Source organism: Manacus candei, unplaced genomic scaffold (assembly GCF_025592945.1).
Source record: "Manacus candei isolate 608988 ecotype Guabito, Panama unplaced genomic scaffold, ASM2559294v1 h1tg000027l, whole genome shotgun sequence".
Lineage (NCBI taxonomy): Eukaryota > Metazoa > Chordata > Aves > Passeriformes > Pipridae > Manacus > Manacus candei.
The window spans coordinates 6,828,852-6,849,050 of NW_026138075.1; the positions used below are offsets into that span (position 1 = coordinate 6,828,852).

A 20,199-nucleotide genomic window follows, 5' to 3' on the forward strand; every position below is an offset into this window, starting at 1 on the left:
CAACATTAACCACCTGTGCCTCCATTTGTCACATAAAATTTCAAGTGCATATCCGGTAGTATCTTCTTTCCGAACAAAACATTCACTTGTGAAGTTATGCACAGAGCCCTTGTCTATGCAAACAAATAGCACAGCACACCTTCTGGGAGAGTATCTAGACTTCCTCAAGACTTCTGATGCTGTCTCATGATACCCTCATAGCCAAGCTCAGGAACTGAGAACTGGATGAGTGGATGGTGAGATGGATTGAGAACTGGCTGAATGGCAGAACTCAGAGGGTTGGGATCAGTGACACAGGTCAGTTGGAGGCCGGTAGCTAGCAGTGTCCCTGAAGGTTCAACTCTAGTCCCAGTATTATTTAACTTATGAGGGATGGAGTGCCTACTCAGCAAGTTCTCTGATGACACAAAGCTGGGAGGAGCAGCCAATACCCCCAGGTGCTGTGCAGCCCTTCAGAAGGACCTTGACAGGCTGGACAAATGGGCAGAGAGGAACTTTCTGAAATTCAACAAGGGCAAATGCAAGGTCCTACACATGGGGAGGAATAATCCCAGGCACCAGCACAGACCGGCGGCCGACTTGCTGGAAATCAGCTCTGCAGAGAAGGACCTGGGGGTCCTGTTGGATAAGCAGCTGTCCATGAGCCAGCAGTGTGTGCTTGTGGTCAAGCAGGCCAAAGATACCCTGGGATGCATTAGGAAGAGGATTTCCAGTAGACTGAGGGAGGTGATCCTGCCCCTCTGCTCAGCCCTGCTGAGGTCACATCTGGAGTGCTGTGCCTAGTTCTGGGGTCCTCAGTGTAAGAGAGACATGGAGCTCCTGGAACGAGTCCAACGGAAGGCAACAAAGATAGTTATGGGACTGTGAGCTCCTCACTTATGAGGAAACTCTTAACAATTGGACTAGATGATCTAAGAGGTCTTTTCCAACCTAAACAATTCTATGATTCTATGAAAGCCTGAGGGAGCTGGGCTTGTTCAGTCTCGAGAAGAGATAACTGAGAGGAGACGTCATCAATGTCTGTAAGTATCTGAAGAGAGGGCGTCAGGAGAATGCAGTCAGGCTCTTCTTGGCGGCGCAGAGGAACAGGATGAGAGGCAAAGGGCAGAAACTGGAACACAGGAAGTTCCACCTAAACATGAGGAAGGATTTCTTTACTGTGAGGGTGACCGAGCACTGGAACAGATTTCCAGAGAGACTTTGGACCGTTTTGCTCTGGAGATATTCAAAAGCCATCAATACACAGTCCTGAGTAACGTGCTCTAGGGAACCCTGCTGGAGCAGGAAGGTTGGACTACATGACTTCCAATGCTCCCTTGCCACCCTACCCATTCTGTGGTTCTGTGTGAAGTCAGAAAATTGGTGTAGCTTAATTCACACTGTATTTTAAAGATCATGAAATGGAAAGTTCTATGCAAACATTTGGTAAGAACTTATTCAAGAATTCTATACTTTATGCTCTCCTGTTATGTAACCCTTTTGGAACGTGTAGCTTCCAGAAACATTTCCCCTACCTTTATGATGCTCTGACATGTTGAGAGTGGTAAACCAACTAAACTGGTCCCATTGATTGACATGATCTGGTCCCCTATGTTCAGCTTCCCAGACTTCTCTGCCGGTCCTCCATGCATCATGTTGGCTATGATAACTGTAGGCAAAATGGAACCCCAGCCAGACTCCACAATCACCACACCTAGGATTTCTCCCTTTTGCTTTTCAATGTAAACCTGTATAATAAGAAAAAGTGTTTAAAAAAATATTTTTTTTAACATCCATGGAACTTACATCACCCCCCTCCCAACATCTATATAACCAACAAACATACCCTTCTTTGTTTGCAACCTGTCTTCCTAATTCAAAGCAAAACCAAAACAGGGTACACATTTTACATATTTCATTTGTATTCAAACATTAAATGATCAGCACTACATAATACAGATTTTACTTAGTGCAAAAACACCTCTCACAAGTAATTTCTGTGTATGAGCAGAGGAAATGGGAGTGGAAGAAATCCTAGAGCCATTGGTTTTGGTGGACAATCCTAAACAGGAAGAGATTGCAAGAGTTTACAACTGTGCATTAGAAAATCATTACCTGTGTGTTCCAGTGGTGTATTGGTTCATTTTTATTAAGCAAGCTGCAAAGCCTTCTGGTACACACAATTATTTAAAAACTGGAATCAGCCACTTTCATAAACACCCAGGCCTCTATAAATTTTATATTATTTACTGTAATCTTTCAAATTGTATTAATCTGTTAATCTGTTTCAAGTTCACTTTCAAATGTCTCAAAATTGTTTGGTAAAAAGAATGACAACAGATGGTAAATCACTTCAATGCTGATAACTTTTGGGTTCACTGTTTGCCTTTGAAACAGAACTGACAACAGGGTGTCTATTAAGGAGGATATTCTAGACCAACTGAGCTAATTTATAGGAAGTATTGAAGGTTTTTTGATTTCTGCCAACAAGGGCCTACAATTGATACAGAGCAGCTTAATACTGTTAAAGAAAAAAAAAAGATACATACATCTTTGCAATTTTCAGACTTCGAGAAGTGAATCAGGTCATCATTGTACATATCCTGGGTATTGAGCAAGTCGCTATATTCCTTCTGGCTAAGGTCTTCTGGGTTGATTCCATTTGCCCTCAGAAATTCTTGGTAGGCCACACTAAATGCTTGACCTATGGACTGTGCAATCAGCTGCGCCTGTAGCAGTTCCCAGAGAAGAGAAGAGAAAAGTGTGAAACATTCTGATAGTTGTGTGCATTGACACTTTCTCTGTTACAATCACACTGAAAAATGGATCATCAAGTTGACAAACCTACAATTTACTGCCATCCAGTCTAAAACATATTTGTGCATGACTAATTTGAAAGAACCATAAAATGTCAACACATTTACCTCTGCTATGAATCCAGCTTGGTAAGCAATAATAAATATCAGAAATAAAGCCATCCTTTCACAGGCAAGAACTGCTAATATAAGCATAAAGGTATAGCCACTGCAGTCACTGTGGGTTGCACCTACAATTCTTCCTACCCATGCAGGTCCCAGATGGCTCTCCCTTCCTTCCAGGACAATGCCATTCTCTGACAAGCCAGCAACGGAAACGAAAATGTCTACCAGAAAACACACAGACACATTTAAGAAGGTATTTCCAACTTTTCTTACCATCCTTTAGGACCATCACGTTCATATTGACTGCTCCTATCTCAGTCTCAGACAAAATAGGAAAAGGGCAGCAATTGGTGACCAAATCAAGGCCTTGAAGTGACTAGAAATGGTCACATGCATTTCCTTCTTCAACCTGCTACCTCCCTCAGACTCTCTCCCCTATATTTCTTGTTTCACTCCCTCCAAATCCCATGATTCTGCCAGTTCTCTGCCTCTTTCCTTCTCATCCTGTCCTTTGTAGGCACCCTCTTGCATCTGCAGCTGTGCTGGCTGTGGCAAAGAGAGGGAAGAGAAGAGGAGAACTCCACAGCTGACATGGTTGGCCTGGCAGAGTGCTGGCGATGAATGAATGCTGCTCAGGTGTACTTTTATAGAGCCTACTGGCTAGACTTAAAGTCCAGTTTGCTCCCTAATAAAGGAAAAGTTCCCAACCTAAATTAAAAATTTGATTGTATCTTAAACAACTCAAACTAGTACTAAATCTGCTGATGAGAACAGCATGATTGCTGGTGCTGAGAAGATCAATATGTAGACTGCCAGTATACTACCAAAGCTCAGATCAACCTGGTTTTGACAGCAAGGACAAGACAGCAAGGGGAAAACTACACTTCCATAGCTTCATAACTTAAGTCATGAGATAAATGCAGACTTTACATTCATACATATGTATCTTCACTCCAGGAAGAGTCCAGCTCCCAGCATTTGGACACATCACTGGGGTTCAGCTCATTTGAAGATATAGCTCTAAACAGAGTTGAAAATCTGGCGCTGTCCTCTTTAGACAAGGACTTGTCCAAGCAGAGACATATTCTGGACAACACCCACTTGCAGGCTTACAGCTTCTGTCTCACTCTGTAACTTCTACTCACCGTGTAACTTCTTCCAAATACCCAGCTGTCCCAGAAGAAGAAAAGACAAGTTTTATAATATAAACAGGCTGCATTACTTCATTGGACGTACAAGATTTTTGAAGAAGCCATTTCCTTCCTGCTAATAAGGTGCTACAATGCTTCCATTCTGTTAGTCACTTTGAGATACATTTTGCAGGCTATCTGTGAACTACATACCGTGACTAAGGAGAGCTGATATAATCTGCCATTTCTCAGCATATTTTCACATGAATGAGTAATGCTTTTGCTGGATCTACAGGCATGTACTTTCCACGCCAATGTCTAGTGGCACAGAGGGGATCACATCTGAAACAAATATGGGCTGATCCAAAGAAACCATAAATTGAGAAGCACAGATCCCAGCTAGTCAAATGTCCCAGTGAGCAGCCTGGGAAACAGATCCAGGAAGTCTGGATCATCCAAGAGTCAGACCACCACATGCTGAAGTAAAATAAGCCCCAGCCTCTGACATCTGACAGTTTCATTTTTGCTTTTTCAACTGGCCAGTAAGAGAGTAAGCAGTGTCAAAATTAGCGACTAGAAATACAGGAACAGCAGCCTCAAAACAGGCAGCCTATCAAATGATATTAACCGAAAAATATGTTGGCTACTCTTTATTTCATACCAGATTCTTGAAAAGCTTTGCAAAACTGGTTTACATGTTATTTTGTGGGAAAAAACCTCACATTTTCTATATTCTCTGTCATAATTTTGGTACAGGATTACTTTGGATCAGTGCTCTTGTCCTTATTTTTAATTTCAGCATTGAGTCGTGTATATACATTTATCTGCAATCAGATGATTTATTCAGACATGGGTTTAGAACAGATTCATCACTACATAAAATCAGCTGTTTATTCAAAAAAATCTTCCCATCTCCAAGTCCTTGGTGATATACTGTAGATTGGAAAATATGTGAGTATTTTATAAGAAACTGATATTTTCACGTTACTTATGTAACACTCTGCTATTTGGATGATTTAGAACTGAGATTTTTTTTATTTTCCCAAGTTACTAGGCATAACATGATTATGATCCTGACAACTAAATATCTAGCCACTTCAATCTGATATGTCTGATCTTACCATTCAGTCACTGAGCTTTAAAAAGTGCATAAAATCAGCAGGTTCTGCACATTGATTGTGAAGACAGGATATTAAGTCCTACATAAGCTAATTTAGTAATCTGCACTATAGACTAAAATCTGTTCTCTCTTCAGAGATACACTTTGAAATTGTTGAAATTACCAACTTTATTTGCTGGCTTTTTGATATGGTAGCAGCAACTGACTCCCCAGCACAAGCCTCCTGAAAAATAAAAGATCACCTTTCAAGTATGTACCAGTGCTTGATCCTTGATGCAAGGCTTGGGATTAAAATTTTCCTAGGAAAATAAGCATGTCTGATAGACTTTCACTCTCTTGTGCAGAATCTGAGCTGGTATTTGTAAACTGTGGCAACTCGACCCTCCTCTCACTGTTATTGGAAGGCAATCAAGGAGATTAAAAATAGGAAGCATTACTATGAACACCAATTTCTTGAGTAAAATGTTGGGTCCAAACATATAAAGTAAGTTCCTCTGCTTAGATGAAATAGTGGTTGCAGTTTAAAAGCAAGCAGGGCCACTAACAGTGAACATCAGACCTACTGAAATGTGCTTACTTTTCCATCCCTAAAAAATTATAAGGCAAAGTAGTTGCTTACATCCTCAGACTCAAAGACATGGCAAATCATTTTGTACTGTCTCTTTCCGTCTTGGGAAGGGTGAGATGCTTCCACGTTATCCTGGGAGTTAGACCGTGGCATTCGCCTACGAGCCATCAAAACAACTATATTTCCTATATCAGCAATGTAAGAAATGGTCCGCAGGGGATGATCCATCATGGTTTCCTGGGGAATAAGAAAACCAATATAAGCAGCTGCTCAACCAAGTTCTTACTGCACACCTAGGATAAAAACACACAGACAGCAATAAGACCTTTGCTAAGTGAAGTCTGTAATACCTGCAAGAAGGGAGATGCCAACAGGAAACAAGAGTTTCAATTTTCAAAAGTAAAACAAAGTTTTACAAATTAAAGGTGGTTTTTTTTCTGTGTAAAACCACATAAAGACCTCAATATCTGAACCGTGTATGTGTATGCTGGGCATGTACGTGTAGAGGACTACGAACAAATTATTACAACTAAACATTTTGGACTACTCTGAGCACAATCAATACTTCATGCACCAGGGTTCGTGAGAAATGAGATGACTGCAACTACTTTACCCACAAATTCTAACCATTTCTAGAGTCACACACCAGAGTAATTGCCTGTATGATACGGTTGTTGACCACAGATTTCTTACTAGGAAATCCTGGGGGAAATACAAGAGCCAGCACATTTTGAAGGACAAATTTTGGCATGTAGGCGAAAGTCTATTTCAGTAGACTACTCGCACAAAACTGACAAAGGTGTTTATGTCTGTACCTGTGTGTCTGCATTCAGTACTTTTATTCTCTGTGTAGAAATGAAGAGGTCTACTTCAGTCATGGGTTGAGATTCACCTTCTGGAGCCTGCAAATAAATGGATTAGAGTCAAACAAACCCATTAGGTAACATACTTACTAATGATGTTAGTTCACAAACAAGGGTGCACTAAGACACAGTCATCAGAACAGCAATGCAGGATAGAGTATTAGACTGCAGAAGCAAAAGATAAACACAAAGATGTGGAAACTATATCATATATGTGAAAGTGAATTGGGTATTGTTTGAAAAAGAAGTCAACCTCATAAAAGCTTCCCTGATATTTTTCCCAATTCCGTAAAATTATAACTGACTGCAGCATGAACCAGATAAAGATTTCATGAAAATCAAAATAATTCTACCATTTTCTGCACACTATGAATCCCACTTTAAGTAAGGATTTCACACAAGCCATAGAAAGGCCCAACAGCATCTCTTGCCCAAGGAATCTCTATATGGGCTAACAGTGGCTGCCAAGACCAATGGAAAAACCTGCACCACAGGTGGGTAGTATTTAAGCAATTCATAATGCAGTTCTGCTAAGAAGACCTTCACAGTCAGACAACGTACTATTCAAGCAGTAACCCACCTTTAGAAGTCATATTTTGTTAATAGAAAGCAAAACATTCATAATTTTTTAAATTACATTTGTTAAAAGGTACTTAAAAGCTCCACAAACAAAACTTATTACAAAGATGAGCCAATCTCAGTATATTACTGTGTGTATAGACAAACTTTTTTCTTTTTTGCATCCAGCAATTTGACATCTCTGTGAATCAAACAATGCAGCCTTACAGAAAGATTAAAAAAAAAAGGGCTAAAAGAAAAAAAAAACCCACACCTCATTTTAATCTATCATTTTACAGAGTTAAAACCTTTGCCTGTTTCAGTACTGATTCTTTAGTATGCATTTTGGGTACTGCCTGTAACTATTTGATAAATCCAATCTTTATTCTATTTCTAACATGAAATGGCTAATGATAAGCAACAAAAAATGGCCAATCAGGCAACTGATTTCTGACACATGTCAGCTTGTATGGTGGCTCAGAAATAAATCTGAAAAAACCTTGCTGGATGCAGAAAATAAAACCACAAAATAAAAAGAAAGGAAAAAACCCTCCCAGAAAACAAAAGAACAAGCATAACATCAAGCTGATGGAGTTTGTACTGCACCTTCTTCCTGCTTTTGGCTAATTTCTGGGCCATCTGCTTAGCATGGAACAAACAGAGACAGGAGAACAGTTAGAGAAGAACTTACAGAGACTCCAAGTCAAGCAGGAATCTGCATGCTAATGTCAGGGCTCATAAACTACTAGCTGATCTAAATTAGTCCCTGCTTAGATTAATTTCCTCCTTTTCTTTTTGGCTTAAAAAAATAATTTTATGTTTAGCACAATTACTTTCAGAAATAAAAAGAAACAGCACCAAAAGAGTCAGGAAGAACACAAAAGGATTTTTTTTTCACTTAAAATGTTACTTGCAATAAACAAGGTTATTTTGCGTGTGTAGTTGGTTTTTTGGGGGGTTTTTTTGTTGGTTTTTTTTTTTTGGTTTTGGTTTTTTGTTTGTTTTTTTTTTTTAAGAAACAAAACAGAGCTTTCTGTCACTTCCAGCAGTATAAACCATGATGTTACTTCTTTTGAAGGCACATCAATGTAAGAGGTGAGAGAAGAATTCTAAGCTTTGTTATTCCAGCTTTTTTGGATCTCATACTTTAATAGACTTCAAAAAAATAACCTCCTTAAAATTATGCTACTGTTTTCTGGAAAAATAAAATGACAGAAGGTAACTGTCCCCTTCATTTTCTTCTCCTTCTGAGCAAATAAACCCATATTATACTAATAAACCCATGTTCACATCTGGACAACAGATTTTCCTGTGACACCTACACAAAGGTAAGTCCATACTACCACATTTTTTCAAGGAGGCAGCGGAGCAAGTACTTCAGTTCCACAAACACCTTAAAACAGGTTTCCATTAACAACGTAAATAAATATAACTTATACAGTCCTGCAATCATTAATCCAAATCAAGGTGAACTGAACTTCTGGACCTCCTTAGTGAAGAAATGTAATACTCACCAGGCTGGTAGTTACCCTTTTACTTCCAACACTAACAGTCTCTTTGCTGATTAAATTAACAGGTGTTCTTGTGATGGGAAGGAGGCTTACTGCTACAGACTCCATACAGATTCAGCCCTAACTACTTTTACGAAGAACAAACAGGAGGCTTGAATCACAAGACATATCAAATGTTTCATACTGATGCTCACAACTTAAAGCTATCAAGTTTTGTCTAAACAAATCTGAAAGCAGCTACCCAAAGTTTAGACCATGCTGCTTATTTTCAAATAGAAACATTCTCATACTAGCTTTTAGTGTCATCTCTTCCAAATTGAGAAGTATTTGATAGCCTGGTGATTGCGAACTATTAGAACTGCCTCACATAGCAGGCTCTTCATTACATTACTATTAATTTAAATTAATAGTAAGAAATAATATACTTATCTTGAATAACAGCTGCCTGCCATACACTGGGTAAGGGGGAGATACTCCTGAGGTAGAGCATTTAAATTGCTTTCTAAAATCAAGCTCCCCTTCCGATACTTTGTCCTCCACCCCAAACTTTAGAGCGACAGACCTCCCAAAGGAAGAAAAGCGCAGCCCAAAAAGAAGAAATGAGAGGAAAAAAACCCTGAGCTATTAAAATACACTATCATTCAATTTATTGAAAATTCTGTTCTTCAAATGGAAGCATTTTGAAGAACAAATTTCAAATATTTCTTAAAAGTAAGGTAATGATAAGGAACAAGCACTTCTAAATCTAATAAGTGATTTAACAATGCACAGAAATGTCACAAAAAAAGGTTACAGTGCATGAACAACAAAAAAATTAGGATAATTCTATGCAGGACACTTTATTATACAAATCCTTTTTGTCACCATGTTATTTTGCTAATTCAAATCAGAAGAGTATTTCAAAAAAACCCAGAAACTGTCTAATCTATATAAAATACTATTTTTTTAAAATACACAGAATTTGTGATTGTCACTTAAGGTAAATGAAATGTAATTATTTATATATTATATTTTTAATTTCCAAAATTACAAAATATTAAAAACCAGTAAGCTTCCACTTTTGCTACAGGGGTGTCTTAAGTTTACTCAACCCATTTAGCCTCTCTGGAAAATATACTGCAACTCTGTGAGCATTGAGATGACATTGAGTAAAGAAAATGTGCAGAATATTAAACTATTTCCACACATGGGTTCTATTACACTCAGAAATTGAAACAGGTATTACCTAAAAATGCTCAAACCTGCCACACAGCAAACTAAGAGAGCCTCCTAGTGAAGTATTCATAACTACATTTGATGAATACCTTCAAAGCACTGATTCTGTTTTAACTTTGTTGGACTTCACAGAGATGAATGGCCAAGCAAGAAAACATCCAACTCTTGTACTTATAACTGAAGAAACACCTTTTTAAAAAAGTAACATGGAAAATTGTTTTCAAAATCTGTTCATATTCTAAATGAATGAATATGTGGTCTGAAGGCTCTGCTAAAAGGAAGCATTATAGGGATTATTAAATTCAAAAGGAACACACTGTGATGTGTACATCACAGGGCTTAAACAAAACTCTTCACCCCCTTTTTAATGCTCTTAACTTCAAGCCTGCATACTTTATACATATGGGATAAAAGCTATCTGATGCAGTGATGAATCTGGCAGCAGCAACTCCTTCTATCACACTGAATTTCTCACTAAAACCGTTCAGCTTAAATGGCAATCAGTGACAAAACCAGTCAAAGCCCGCCCTAACAAACAAACCAAAGACTCTAAGGTGAAGGGAGGTTGCCTGAGCTTCACTTAGAAGCAGAATGCAGTAACTGTCAAAGAAGTGTACAATGGTATTGTGTGCCATGCAGTAAGCCAATAATTTTCTGAAATAAACTGAGCTTCAGAAAATTAGTCACAACAGTTGGAGTTTTACCAGGTCAACAATGCAACTATTTGGACCTCAATCCTGAGACAAATATACTACAACAAAAAGTACGCATGCCCACCAATTTATATGGATGTATAAATTATGGGAGATATGAGTGAAATGAGTTAAATAGATTTCTTTCTGTTTTGAAGCACAGAAGTGCTGAAACATAACAGAATATTTTAATGAATTTCTAAGAAATACATTCAGTATTAAAGAAAGATTCCATACTCTTACATCTCATAGGCCCAATTTGAATAAATTCTGTTTCATTTTCTCTACCACATCCCTTCAATCTTTTTCTACTGTATATTCCCACAGAAGCTTTACCTTCTAGGTGCAAACTTCCTGCCCAGTCCCAGGAACAAGTGTCACTCCTGATACCATTTTCCTATGACAGCTGATGCCAAACTTTCCTTTCAGCCTCCAGTGATGTGTCACTCCTAGATGCAGCCTCACCAAAGCCCTTATTTCTCTCCCTTATCTTTCTTACCTTTGGTTTCCCATCCATTCAAATCAGACAAATTTTCTACCAGATGGCCAAGCATCAGGAAAGAATACATAGGGACTACCAAACAGAGGGGCACAGCCTTACTTGCACCCAGAGCAGAAATAAAGCATTGAAAAAGGGAAACCACTGCAGCTTTAGGAAGAACCCACCAAGACCTGCCAGGGTTGAGAAAGCTGAGTGAAACATTTTTAAAGAATGTTACTGAATACAGAGTCTCCAATGAACAAAGATAAATCATTCTTTTGCAAAAGGCTCAGTAGTTTAAGTTTGTGAAAACTTCTACAGAGATGTCAGAGGATGATCTGTCTTTAACAGGAAGGCTACATCCCAGCCTCTTCTAAAATGCTAGAGTGTTAATGATTTTCAGAGACAAGGTTACAAGAACTTATGCATTAGAATATCATCAAAATTGCAATTTATGGTAGTCTCTCAATGGTTCTAGTTGGAACTTCTGTGTTAAAATTACATACTGAACTGAACACCTGCTATGGAAAATACTAGAAGGAATTATAATAGTAGGAAGCATCAGCCGACCTTAACAGACAATACTACTGGCTTTGCTGATAACCTCTCCTCTTCCTCTCTCTTTTATACAATCACACACCAAATCTGAGCTGGAACCCCAAATAAACTACAAAAGAAGAACACATAAATATTAAACTAATTAAAATTTCCAGAGGAGATTGTGTTGGTTAGCTGAATCAGGAGAAGACGAAGCTGCGTGCCTACCATCCAGTCATGGGAATATTGCAGCATCTTGTACAACTGTGCAATATTTCATTCACACGTATAATTTCAGCTGACAGTGTCATAACTGTAACTTCAAATACAGCAGCATGCCCATTGCTTGTCCTGGCCTGTACAGAAATTGGCTGGCATGTCTTTTTTCCAAACAAACAAAGCAAATGTACCATATTCTAGGACAAGTTATTTTTATTTCATACATCTCTATACCATCATCACAGATGTTTCCTTTTTAAATCAGCACCTAGCTGCTATGTGTGGAGAAACAAGTATCCACACCAGGGTCAAAAATAACTGCAATCATTACCACAGTAGCAATTGCATTAAGTGCCGAGGCAGAAGCAGCTGCAACACTTACTAGTTGTGTTTTATACTCTAACTCTGTTTTCCCTCAACACCCAGATAATATACAACTTTGACCACCACTCACTTCTGATCCTGGCTTAGTGTACATGGCACAAGTATTATTACAGGGAATTAAAATGACCTGGTAACTCCCCCTTATCAGTCTTTTCCAAAAGCAGCATTAAACATACAATTTTTTTTGCAGAAAGAAAGGTGAGGCACTTTACCTTTCTGAAACCACAGATAACCCCACATGAAAAATTTACTGCATAAGTAAGAAGGTCATATCCACAACCACAAGACACCCATACAAGAGGCAGCAGGAATCATTCCACACCTTAATTCTGCTGACAGCTTCCTGAGCTTGCATCATTCTCACATTCTTGGAGGGAGTTTTATCAGAAAGCAGTTGAGTTGAACCAAGGTAATTGGCAGCAAAAATGATTCCATCGATTAAGTCTTCAGGATCACAAGGTCCAGGAACTGTAATACGGGAAAGAATCACCGAAACAATCATGCTGAACCACAGCAAAACAGCAGCACTTTGACAACTTGAGCTTGCACCTGATGGCTGCAAATCCTCCGAAATACCTCAGTTTACTATGATGATATGGCAACCAGTACTTTCAAAGTAAAACACAAAATATTAAGCAAATGCTCTCAACATCTGTGGTGAGTTGACCCTGCCCACCAAAGCAGTTCAATCACTCCCCTCCTCATCTGGGCAGGGGAGAGAAAATATAACAAAAGGTTCATGGGGAAAGACAGGGGAGAGATACTCACTAATTATTGCCATGGGCAAGACAAACTTGACTTGGAAAAATTAATTTATTTTATTACCAATCAAATCACAGTAGAATAATGAGAAATAAGAAAAAATGCTCCAACACCTTCTCCCCACCCTGGCAAGCTTTTTCATAGACTGCTGCACATTTGTATTTTTAAGGAATTTTGCATTGAACCAAGATCTAAGAAAATTTTAGTTTACTTTTTTTAATTTTTTTTTTTCCTTTTAGGAGAAGAGGATTATTTTAAATAGCCCTTGGTAGAGAGGACTACCAATAGGAAATGAATTTAAATTCTAGAGAGACCTTTCATTGCTGCAAAATTCCAATGCTCAGCTATGGACTAATTGACAATCTGGCCAGAGACTCCAAAACATGCAGCTTATACACTGAAGACTAAACCAATGATCAGTTTGTAGTCTAAAGAAAACAATCAATTAAGCACAGCACACTGTAAAGCAATTGAAGGAGCTACAAGGCAGTCCAAAAAAAGTATCACATCAACTGTATTTCTGACATTTCATCAAGCATACAGAACAACCGCTGGTGGGGGGGGGAAAGAAACTTCTATTTTCTGCTTCTGTCATGCTCTCACAACAAAATAACTGGGTGCTACAACATGCATTCTTCCTACAGTATTACAGGATGCACTCACAGAAAGGTAACAGCAGTTCATGTAGGAGGTAACTTGCTTTTACACATTGTTCTGAATAAATTCAGCACTAGTGCAACCTTAACTCCAAGACAGGAAGCATTATTTAATTAGAGGACAAGCAGCTGTAAAGCAGAGCAGATTTCCTCTGGCAGGCCTGCCAATTAATCCAATTCTGCTAATTAATCCAACCGAGATTGGATTAAGCCTGCCAATTAAAATCAACACTGGACAGAGCACCACAGTGTTAGCCTATTTTCCTTGTCCACAGAAATTCATACATGTTGTGTAAATACCATAAAAATGTAGTATTTTAAGCGATACTGAGGAAAAAAACCCATTAGAACAGACACAGAAAATATAAATGAAATACTATAAAAATAAAAGCTCCATGTTTATGAACTTCTGAAAGACTACAGTAGGATTTAGCTTAGGATCACGTTCCAGATTGGACATAATTTAATCTAAATCAGCATACCCAACCCTAGTAGCTTTTCTATTCAGCAAATAAAATAGTTTTTTATTTTATAAACCCATGCCAGTGGGTTTTTGATACCAAAAAAACCATTTAGAAATTGTAGAATTCTCTTACCTTCAACATACGTCGGAAATGAAGCCAAGCTTTTTCTGGACTGTAATTAAGACAAAAAGGATTTCAAACAGAACATAACATGCACAAATATGCATTAAAAATTTTTCCATGCAAAAAAAAAATAATTAAATGAGTCACAGTTATTAGCAAAGGAAGATCACCAATTATTAATATTTATTATTATATTTAGTATTTTCAAAATCTAAGCACCTACTAGAGTAAAATTCAATGTATTTCATTTCTGCCTATTCACCAGGCAATACGCTAGGCCCAGACTTCAGTTCTTATTGGTGTTCACTAGTGCATTAATTTAATTGTCTACCAATAAGAAATTTAATAAGAAATATGCAAGAAAGTATATAATATCTCAAAGACATTAGATCTTCCAACAAGTAAATACAGGCAGGAACATAAAAATTGCACTATACTGTTATTATTCATTACTGAAACCATCATTAACAAACTGCTGTTATTCATTGGGACTGTTCTTAGATGTATCCCTCATTAACACAGTCTACAAAAGGCTTTAGAAATTTTATCAGGTTATGTATTCCACGGGATAACTGAATTCACTATGGCCTCACCACCAACTCTGCTTACACTGTATGAAGCACAAAACCATATTTGGTAGCTTCAATTACATAAAGAGTAAAGAAATAGAATACTGAGTTCCATATGTAAATAAACAGACTAAAGGAAGACCTTACTTCCAACTGGTATGTTATATGAAAGACTTCATGACTAACACTTCAAACATCTGAAGGCTACAAATTTCAGTGAGTAAGCCATATTATATATAACATATTATGTTATAAACAATAACATAAACAACATATGAAAATTTATCAAATAAAATTCTGTGTGGCAATATATAGATGGTAATGGGTATATTGAAATACCTGCTGCTATCATATGCTGATAGGACTTCTGGATAGTTCAAGGATTACAAAACTTTAATGAATCTACAACTGACTGGTGTGAGGACACTGGCATGCCTTTTCAGATCTGAGGCTCTTTCATGTCCTCAGATGAATGTTCCTACCAAACCATCTATCCACAGACTCCAACAATTGTTTGTAATAGTTGCTGGTGTAGTGCTAAAGAGGAGATTCAAACACTGGGCTCTGACAGGCTTAGAGAACAAATCCCCTACACACCAGAGGCATCTCATGCATATAAATGATCTTTACTTTTTTTAAACGGAGTGGACAAAGGCTGTGATACAGATTTAGCAACTATTCAGCAAACCAACTAGCAACCTATATTTAGGATAGAGTGGTGTAAACCATCATCATGTATCTTTATTGCAAAAACTCACACACAAATTTAATGTGCCTTGTTCATAACCCAGGTTGAAATACATTCTACCAAGACCACAGGAACAGTAAAGTAATAGGTAAAGTTACCAATAGGTGGAAACCTACACCTTTTAATTTTACATAACCATGAATAATGAAATATCAAGGTCATTCATATTTCATGACTCTTGATAATGTCATTGCCATCTAGTATTATAAAATTTATTTTTAAGAAAAAGTTTTCCTAAGCCCTAAAATTCAATCCCAAAAATTATGAGGCTGTTTTATCACTTTATTCTTGCCTTAGAATACTAAGGCAGGAAATATTCCCCATCCGAGAGAAACTAGCAGCTGACACATCCTGCTGTGAAACCCAGTTTACACTCTGTAACTACGAGTAAGCACATCCTAAAACCTGAAATGAGTAGTATCCTGTTTGATTTCTTCCTTTGGGTATATTTACTGATATCTAAAAATTGCTAGAATATAGAATTTATATGAAGAAAGCTGAAAGCTTTAATAAGCTAACAGTACAGCAGATGAAAACTTAATGGCATGATCTACTGTTGAAAAATTATGGGTTTCTCCAGTCTTTTGAAACTTTTCATTATCTTCTAAATGCAAGTAGAGACTGGCACAACTACATACATGTTGAAAGCTTCCTTATCCCTTGATAATTATAAAAGAAAAATAGAAAGAATGGCTTACTAATTAGTGTTTCAACTGTAATCAGTATTTTCTCTTGTAGTGGATCAGGTTTTTAATATAGGAAGATAATTCATGCACTGCTATTGGTAGCAATACAGTATTTGTTACTCTACAGTTTCTACATGGTTTATAAGTTTAAAAATTAAGAAGCAAATAAACCAAGCATTTGCAGATTCTTCTGCTTACAGAGCCTGCCATTCTATACTAACTCAAATACTTGTTATGTTAAAGCGTTTTATTTTCACACTGCAAGAGGTTCTACTCACACTTTTCATTTTGTGTTGGTGGAATTACTGCACTGTAAAACACTGCTAGGTGAGGGGGGGAAAAAAAATAAAGCAAGTATGCAGCTTTATTTTGAGGAGCCTGGAGTCAGGAACTGAATTCTGACTATGAATCACTGGCAGGACAGTTTCTACAATGACAAAATATTAAACAGCATAATTTAGTACCTAATTGATTTAATTTTAAGAACTTTTTCATCTGGCTGAGAAATATTTTCTTTGTGGGAAAATAATCTGCAAGGAAAAAAGGAAAGGGCTTCCTTGTTTTGCCTCTGCTACAGAGGAGATGTTGGCTGTTGGGTAAATCAATACCTCCCAGCCTGTTAAATAAATTTAGTGGCAGCTGAACACAGAGTCAGCAATGCCACGATTAAGAGTCTTAAGTATGTTAGAAATTCAGTCAGACAGCCAGGCAAGCATAAGGGAAAGGAGCATAAGGGAAAAGCATAAAGGAAATCAGCTTTTCAAGTTTATTACAATTTTGAAAGAAGAAAAGGGATTGTGCAGGTGCAAGGGGGCAAGGAAAATTAAAGCATGCATAAGCATAAGCAGCATGAACAAGACTGTGGCTTTTAAAAGATTTCACTCTACCTCTTTATTAGTGGAGGCCTCTGCTGTACTGCAGACATCCTGGTGATGTTGCCTACTTGATGATTCAGCACCCCGAGGTGAAGAGGAATCTGGAGACGGAGACTAGACATGGCAGGAAAATGAAATAATATTATGAGTGTCCAGTGTAGAAATTCTTCTTTCATATTTTCCTCTAACTTGACAATCTCTAATCAAAGTAGAGATGAGGGGAAAAAAAGACAAAACAAGACAAACACTTAAAATGCTGTAATCCTTGCTTTTTATGACAATGATCACATTTCAATATCTCAGTGAACTTATTTTGAACAGTTAAAAGACACTTGTGTTTATTTGTCAGAAATGTATGAAATCAAGCAGTTGTGAAAATTGAAAGCTGTACTTGGTGGTAGGCAACACTCAGTCAAAAAGGGAGTCAAGTATTTTTGCCAGGTGAATGGAGGACAATCTGGTATTGGGATAACTATGTACTCTTACATTCAACTAAGCTGCAGTTACAGGACTTTCAGCTGCAGGAGAACATGACTGTGGCCTGCAGATAAATGACTGAGCTTACTGAAGGCTGCAGACAATGCAGACCGATATCCGAGCTCTGACACTCCAAGAAAGAAAAAAGGTGAAGTCACTTAGCAGTAAGCTCTGGTGGGAGACAAGTGAATTGACCCTACCAGAACACAGGGATTCAGCTAAAGATTACTTAGTTGGCAAACTCGGGAAAGTGAAGAAAAGACTGCACACGTGCTCTCAGGTATAATCACCTGAGGTGCTAAACTAATTTAAACTGAGCAGAGGGGGGCTGCAGTGGTTGTCCATAAATGTTATTCCATCATCTTACAAAACAACTTTTATAAACTGTGCAGAGTAATACTGATGTATTCAAGGACTTGTGCACATATTCAATGATTATTCAATACCATTGTAATCAAGGATTGTGACTCCTTATTCTAGATACACTGCAAACTTGGAAGATATTCCCTAGTTCATGCTATGATCTCAGTAATATACATGCTCTTTAGATCAAATTTCCTCATTTTTCTCTTTTCACCAAAAACAATTCAGTGAAGCACCTGACTATGTGATCTGCCAGCAAGTATCTTGATAAAGGGAAAGAATGCTTTGGGAAAGGATATTCTAATCATAGACAATTCCTAATGAATGCTGGTGACACTAAAAAGCTGTAGCAAGGTATCTATAGTACCTAGCAGGGGGCCCTGGTATGGGGGTATATGACACAGGAACACAGAGTATGGAATCAGTGAAGGTGACCAAAATGAAAGAGTACAAAGCTTTAACCCAGCAAGCATTTTTTAGAGGCAGATTTTAAGGACATACCTGCAAAACATGTCTGTGCAAGCCAAAATGTGAATCTTCAAAGGAAATTTAGCATTTAGCTATGCAAGCTGGATGTTTAGCCCAACAGCCCTGGCATTCTACACTCTCCTTTGACACAAGGAGACCATGGCCCTAGCTTTGCTAACTCAGCAGTTCATCACAGATGGCAAAACAGTCAGCTGCTATTCTTCTCTTTTCATAAGCAATTACATGGCATGGCTTTTCTCTAAGCCAATGAGTCATACCAGAAAAGGGCTACATTTCCAGTGTTCTGAGCTGGCAGCAGCTCCAATCTAGGAGTGCCCTTGTGCTCTGCATCCACTCCAGCTGCAACATTGCATTCTATAAAACAGTGTACAAAATTAAAAAAAAAACACCAAAACCAAACAACCAAAAACCCAAACCACTAAGTTTCCCTTAGATATGGAACAAAACAAGAAAACTACACTCCCTTCTCCTCTTTCTCTTTACACTCATTGCTCTAAAACATCCATCTCAGATAATAACTAGGTATTAAAATCATAGTTAACTAACAAAGGCTTCCAAAGAGTTAGGATGCAATTCCTTACACATATGTCTCCTAGGTAGAAGAGCAGTCCCTGTATCTCCCTGTATTTTGAATTACAACTGTAAGGCAAAAGGAGATGCAGCTGTGAAACCGTCCCTGACCAGATACAGCTGTGAAATGGTCCCTAGAATTCTGGGATTTGCTTGTGCCATCAGACTGAAGAACTGCTCACTGTACCTTGAGCATTCAAGCAGGGTCTTGAATGAAATACAGGCTCATTTGGCTTGCTATGCAATTACCAGAGTTAACAGTGCAACAATGGCAGAAATAGCAATTCTATTTACATAGGGAAGTGTCTTCATAACACTCACATTCTTAATAGTTATGCAGTATTTTTGTGTTAGGATTAAATATAAAAGGCTCACAATACTATCAATTCAATAATGACATCCTAATATTGTAGGATTGAGCTTTAAACAGTAGAAAAAGAAACCAAGTTAAACACCAAATGTTTCCACACACAAAAAATATCTTTAGAAGGCCTGAAAGCTCTGATATTTACACACTGAAGGAAAACAATTAATTATTTAAACCAGACATTTGGCATTAAGAAACTTTGCACCATTCAAAATGTACTAACAGTTACTTCAGTAGCACTACAAATACTTTTACTCTGCTATTTTCATTTACAAAGTATCAGAACTAAGCAACCATCAAAATTATCACAGGCTTTCTGTAGGCTCTGTTTCAATGTCTGCTCAAATACTGCTGGGGGGAAAAAAAGAAAACCAAAACCAACCAACCAAAAAAAAAAAAAAAAAACCTCAAAAAACCCAAAAAAAACCCCAAAATCAAAACCAACCAACCAACCAACCAGTACTCCCCAAACTACAAAACCGAAATATCAAACATCCTACAAAGTTTGCTACATGACATGACATGAGAGCTATCATGTCCAAAAACATTTGTAGAAAAAAGTTAAGACTTGGAAGAACAAACACTCATCTTCAACATCAAAATGCATTTTTTAAAGGTACCATATATAACGTACAAAGAAAGAATGCAGTCACAGCAATAACAAGTAATATTTTGATAGATCATAGTGCATAGACAACTTGCATAGCTGCTCTAGATAAAGTATAAAATAAAAACTTAGTGACTGCTCTGTTGTCATTAACAAAACAAGTTTTGGAAGCCTAACAGAAATGTCAGAACAAACACAGTAAGCTCACGTGAAGCATGCTGTTATTGGGTACAGAAGTCCATCAATGGAATTAGAATTTTTTTTT

General features: G+C 37.7%; 1 protein-coding gene across 5 annotated transcripts in view; it reads right to left on the reverse strand.

The window, feature by feature from the left end:
* Window positions 1-20,199, reverse strand: part of APBA1 (amyloid beta precursor protein binding family A member 1) — an 81,103-nt gene that overhangs the window by 11,978 nt on the left and 48,926 nt on the right. For 4 of the 5 annotated variants that reach the window (XM_051789373.1, XM_051789374.1, XM_051789376.1 and 1 more), the window contains 8 exons: window positions 17,074-17,175; window positions 14,193-14,232; window positions 12,501-12,646; window positions 7,746-7,778; window positions 6,534-6,620; window positions 5,770-5,955; window positions 2,529-2,708; window positions 1,515-1,727 (listed from right to left, as the gene is read on the reverse strand). In XM_051789373.1, coding sequence (XP_051645333.1) covers window positions 1,515-1,727; window positions 2,529-2,708; window positions 5,770-5,955; window positions 6,534-6,620; window positions 7,746-7,778; window positions 12,501-12,646; window positions 14,193-14,232; window positions 17,074-17,175 — 987 coding nt within the window. The remainder of the gene's footprint in view (window positions 1-1,514; window positions 1,728-2,528; window positions 2,709-5,769; window positions 5,956-6,533; window positions 6,621-7,745; window positions 7,779-12,500; window positions 12,647-14,192; window positions 14,233-17,073; window positions 17,176-20,199) is intronic. The other variant, XM_051789378.1, reaches the window with a different exon arrangement.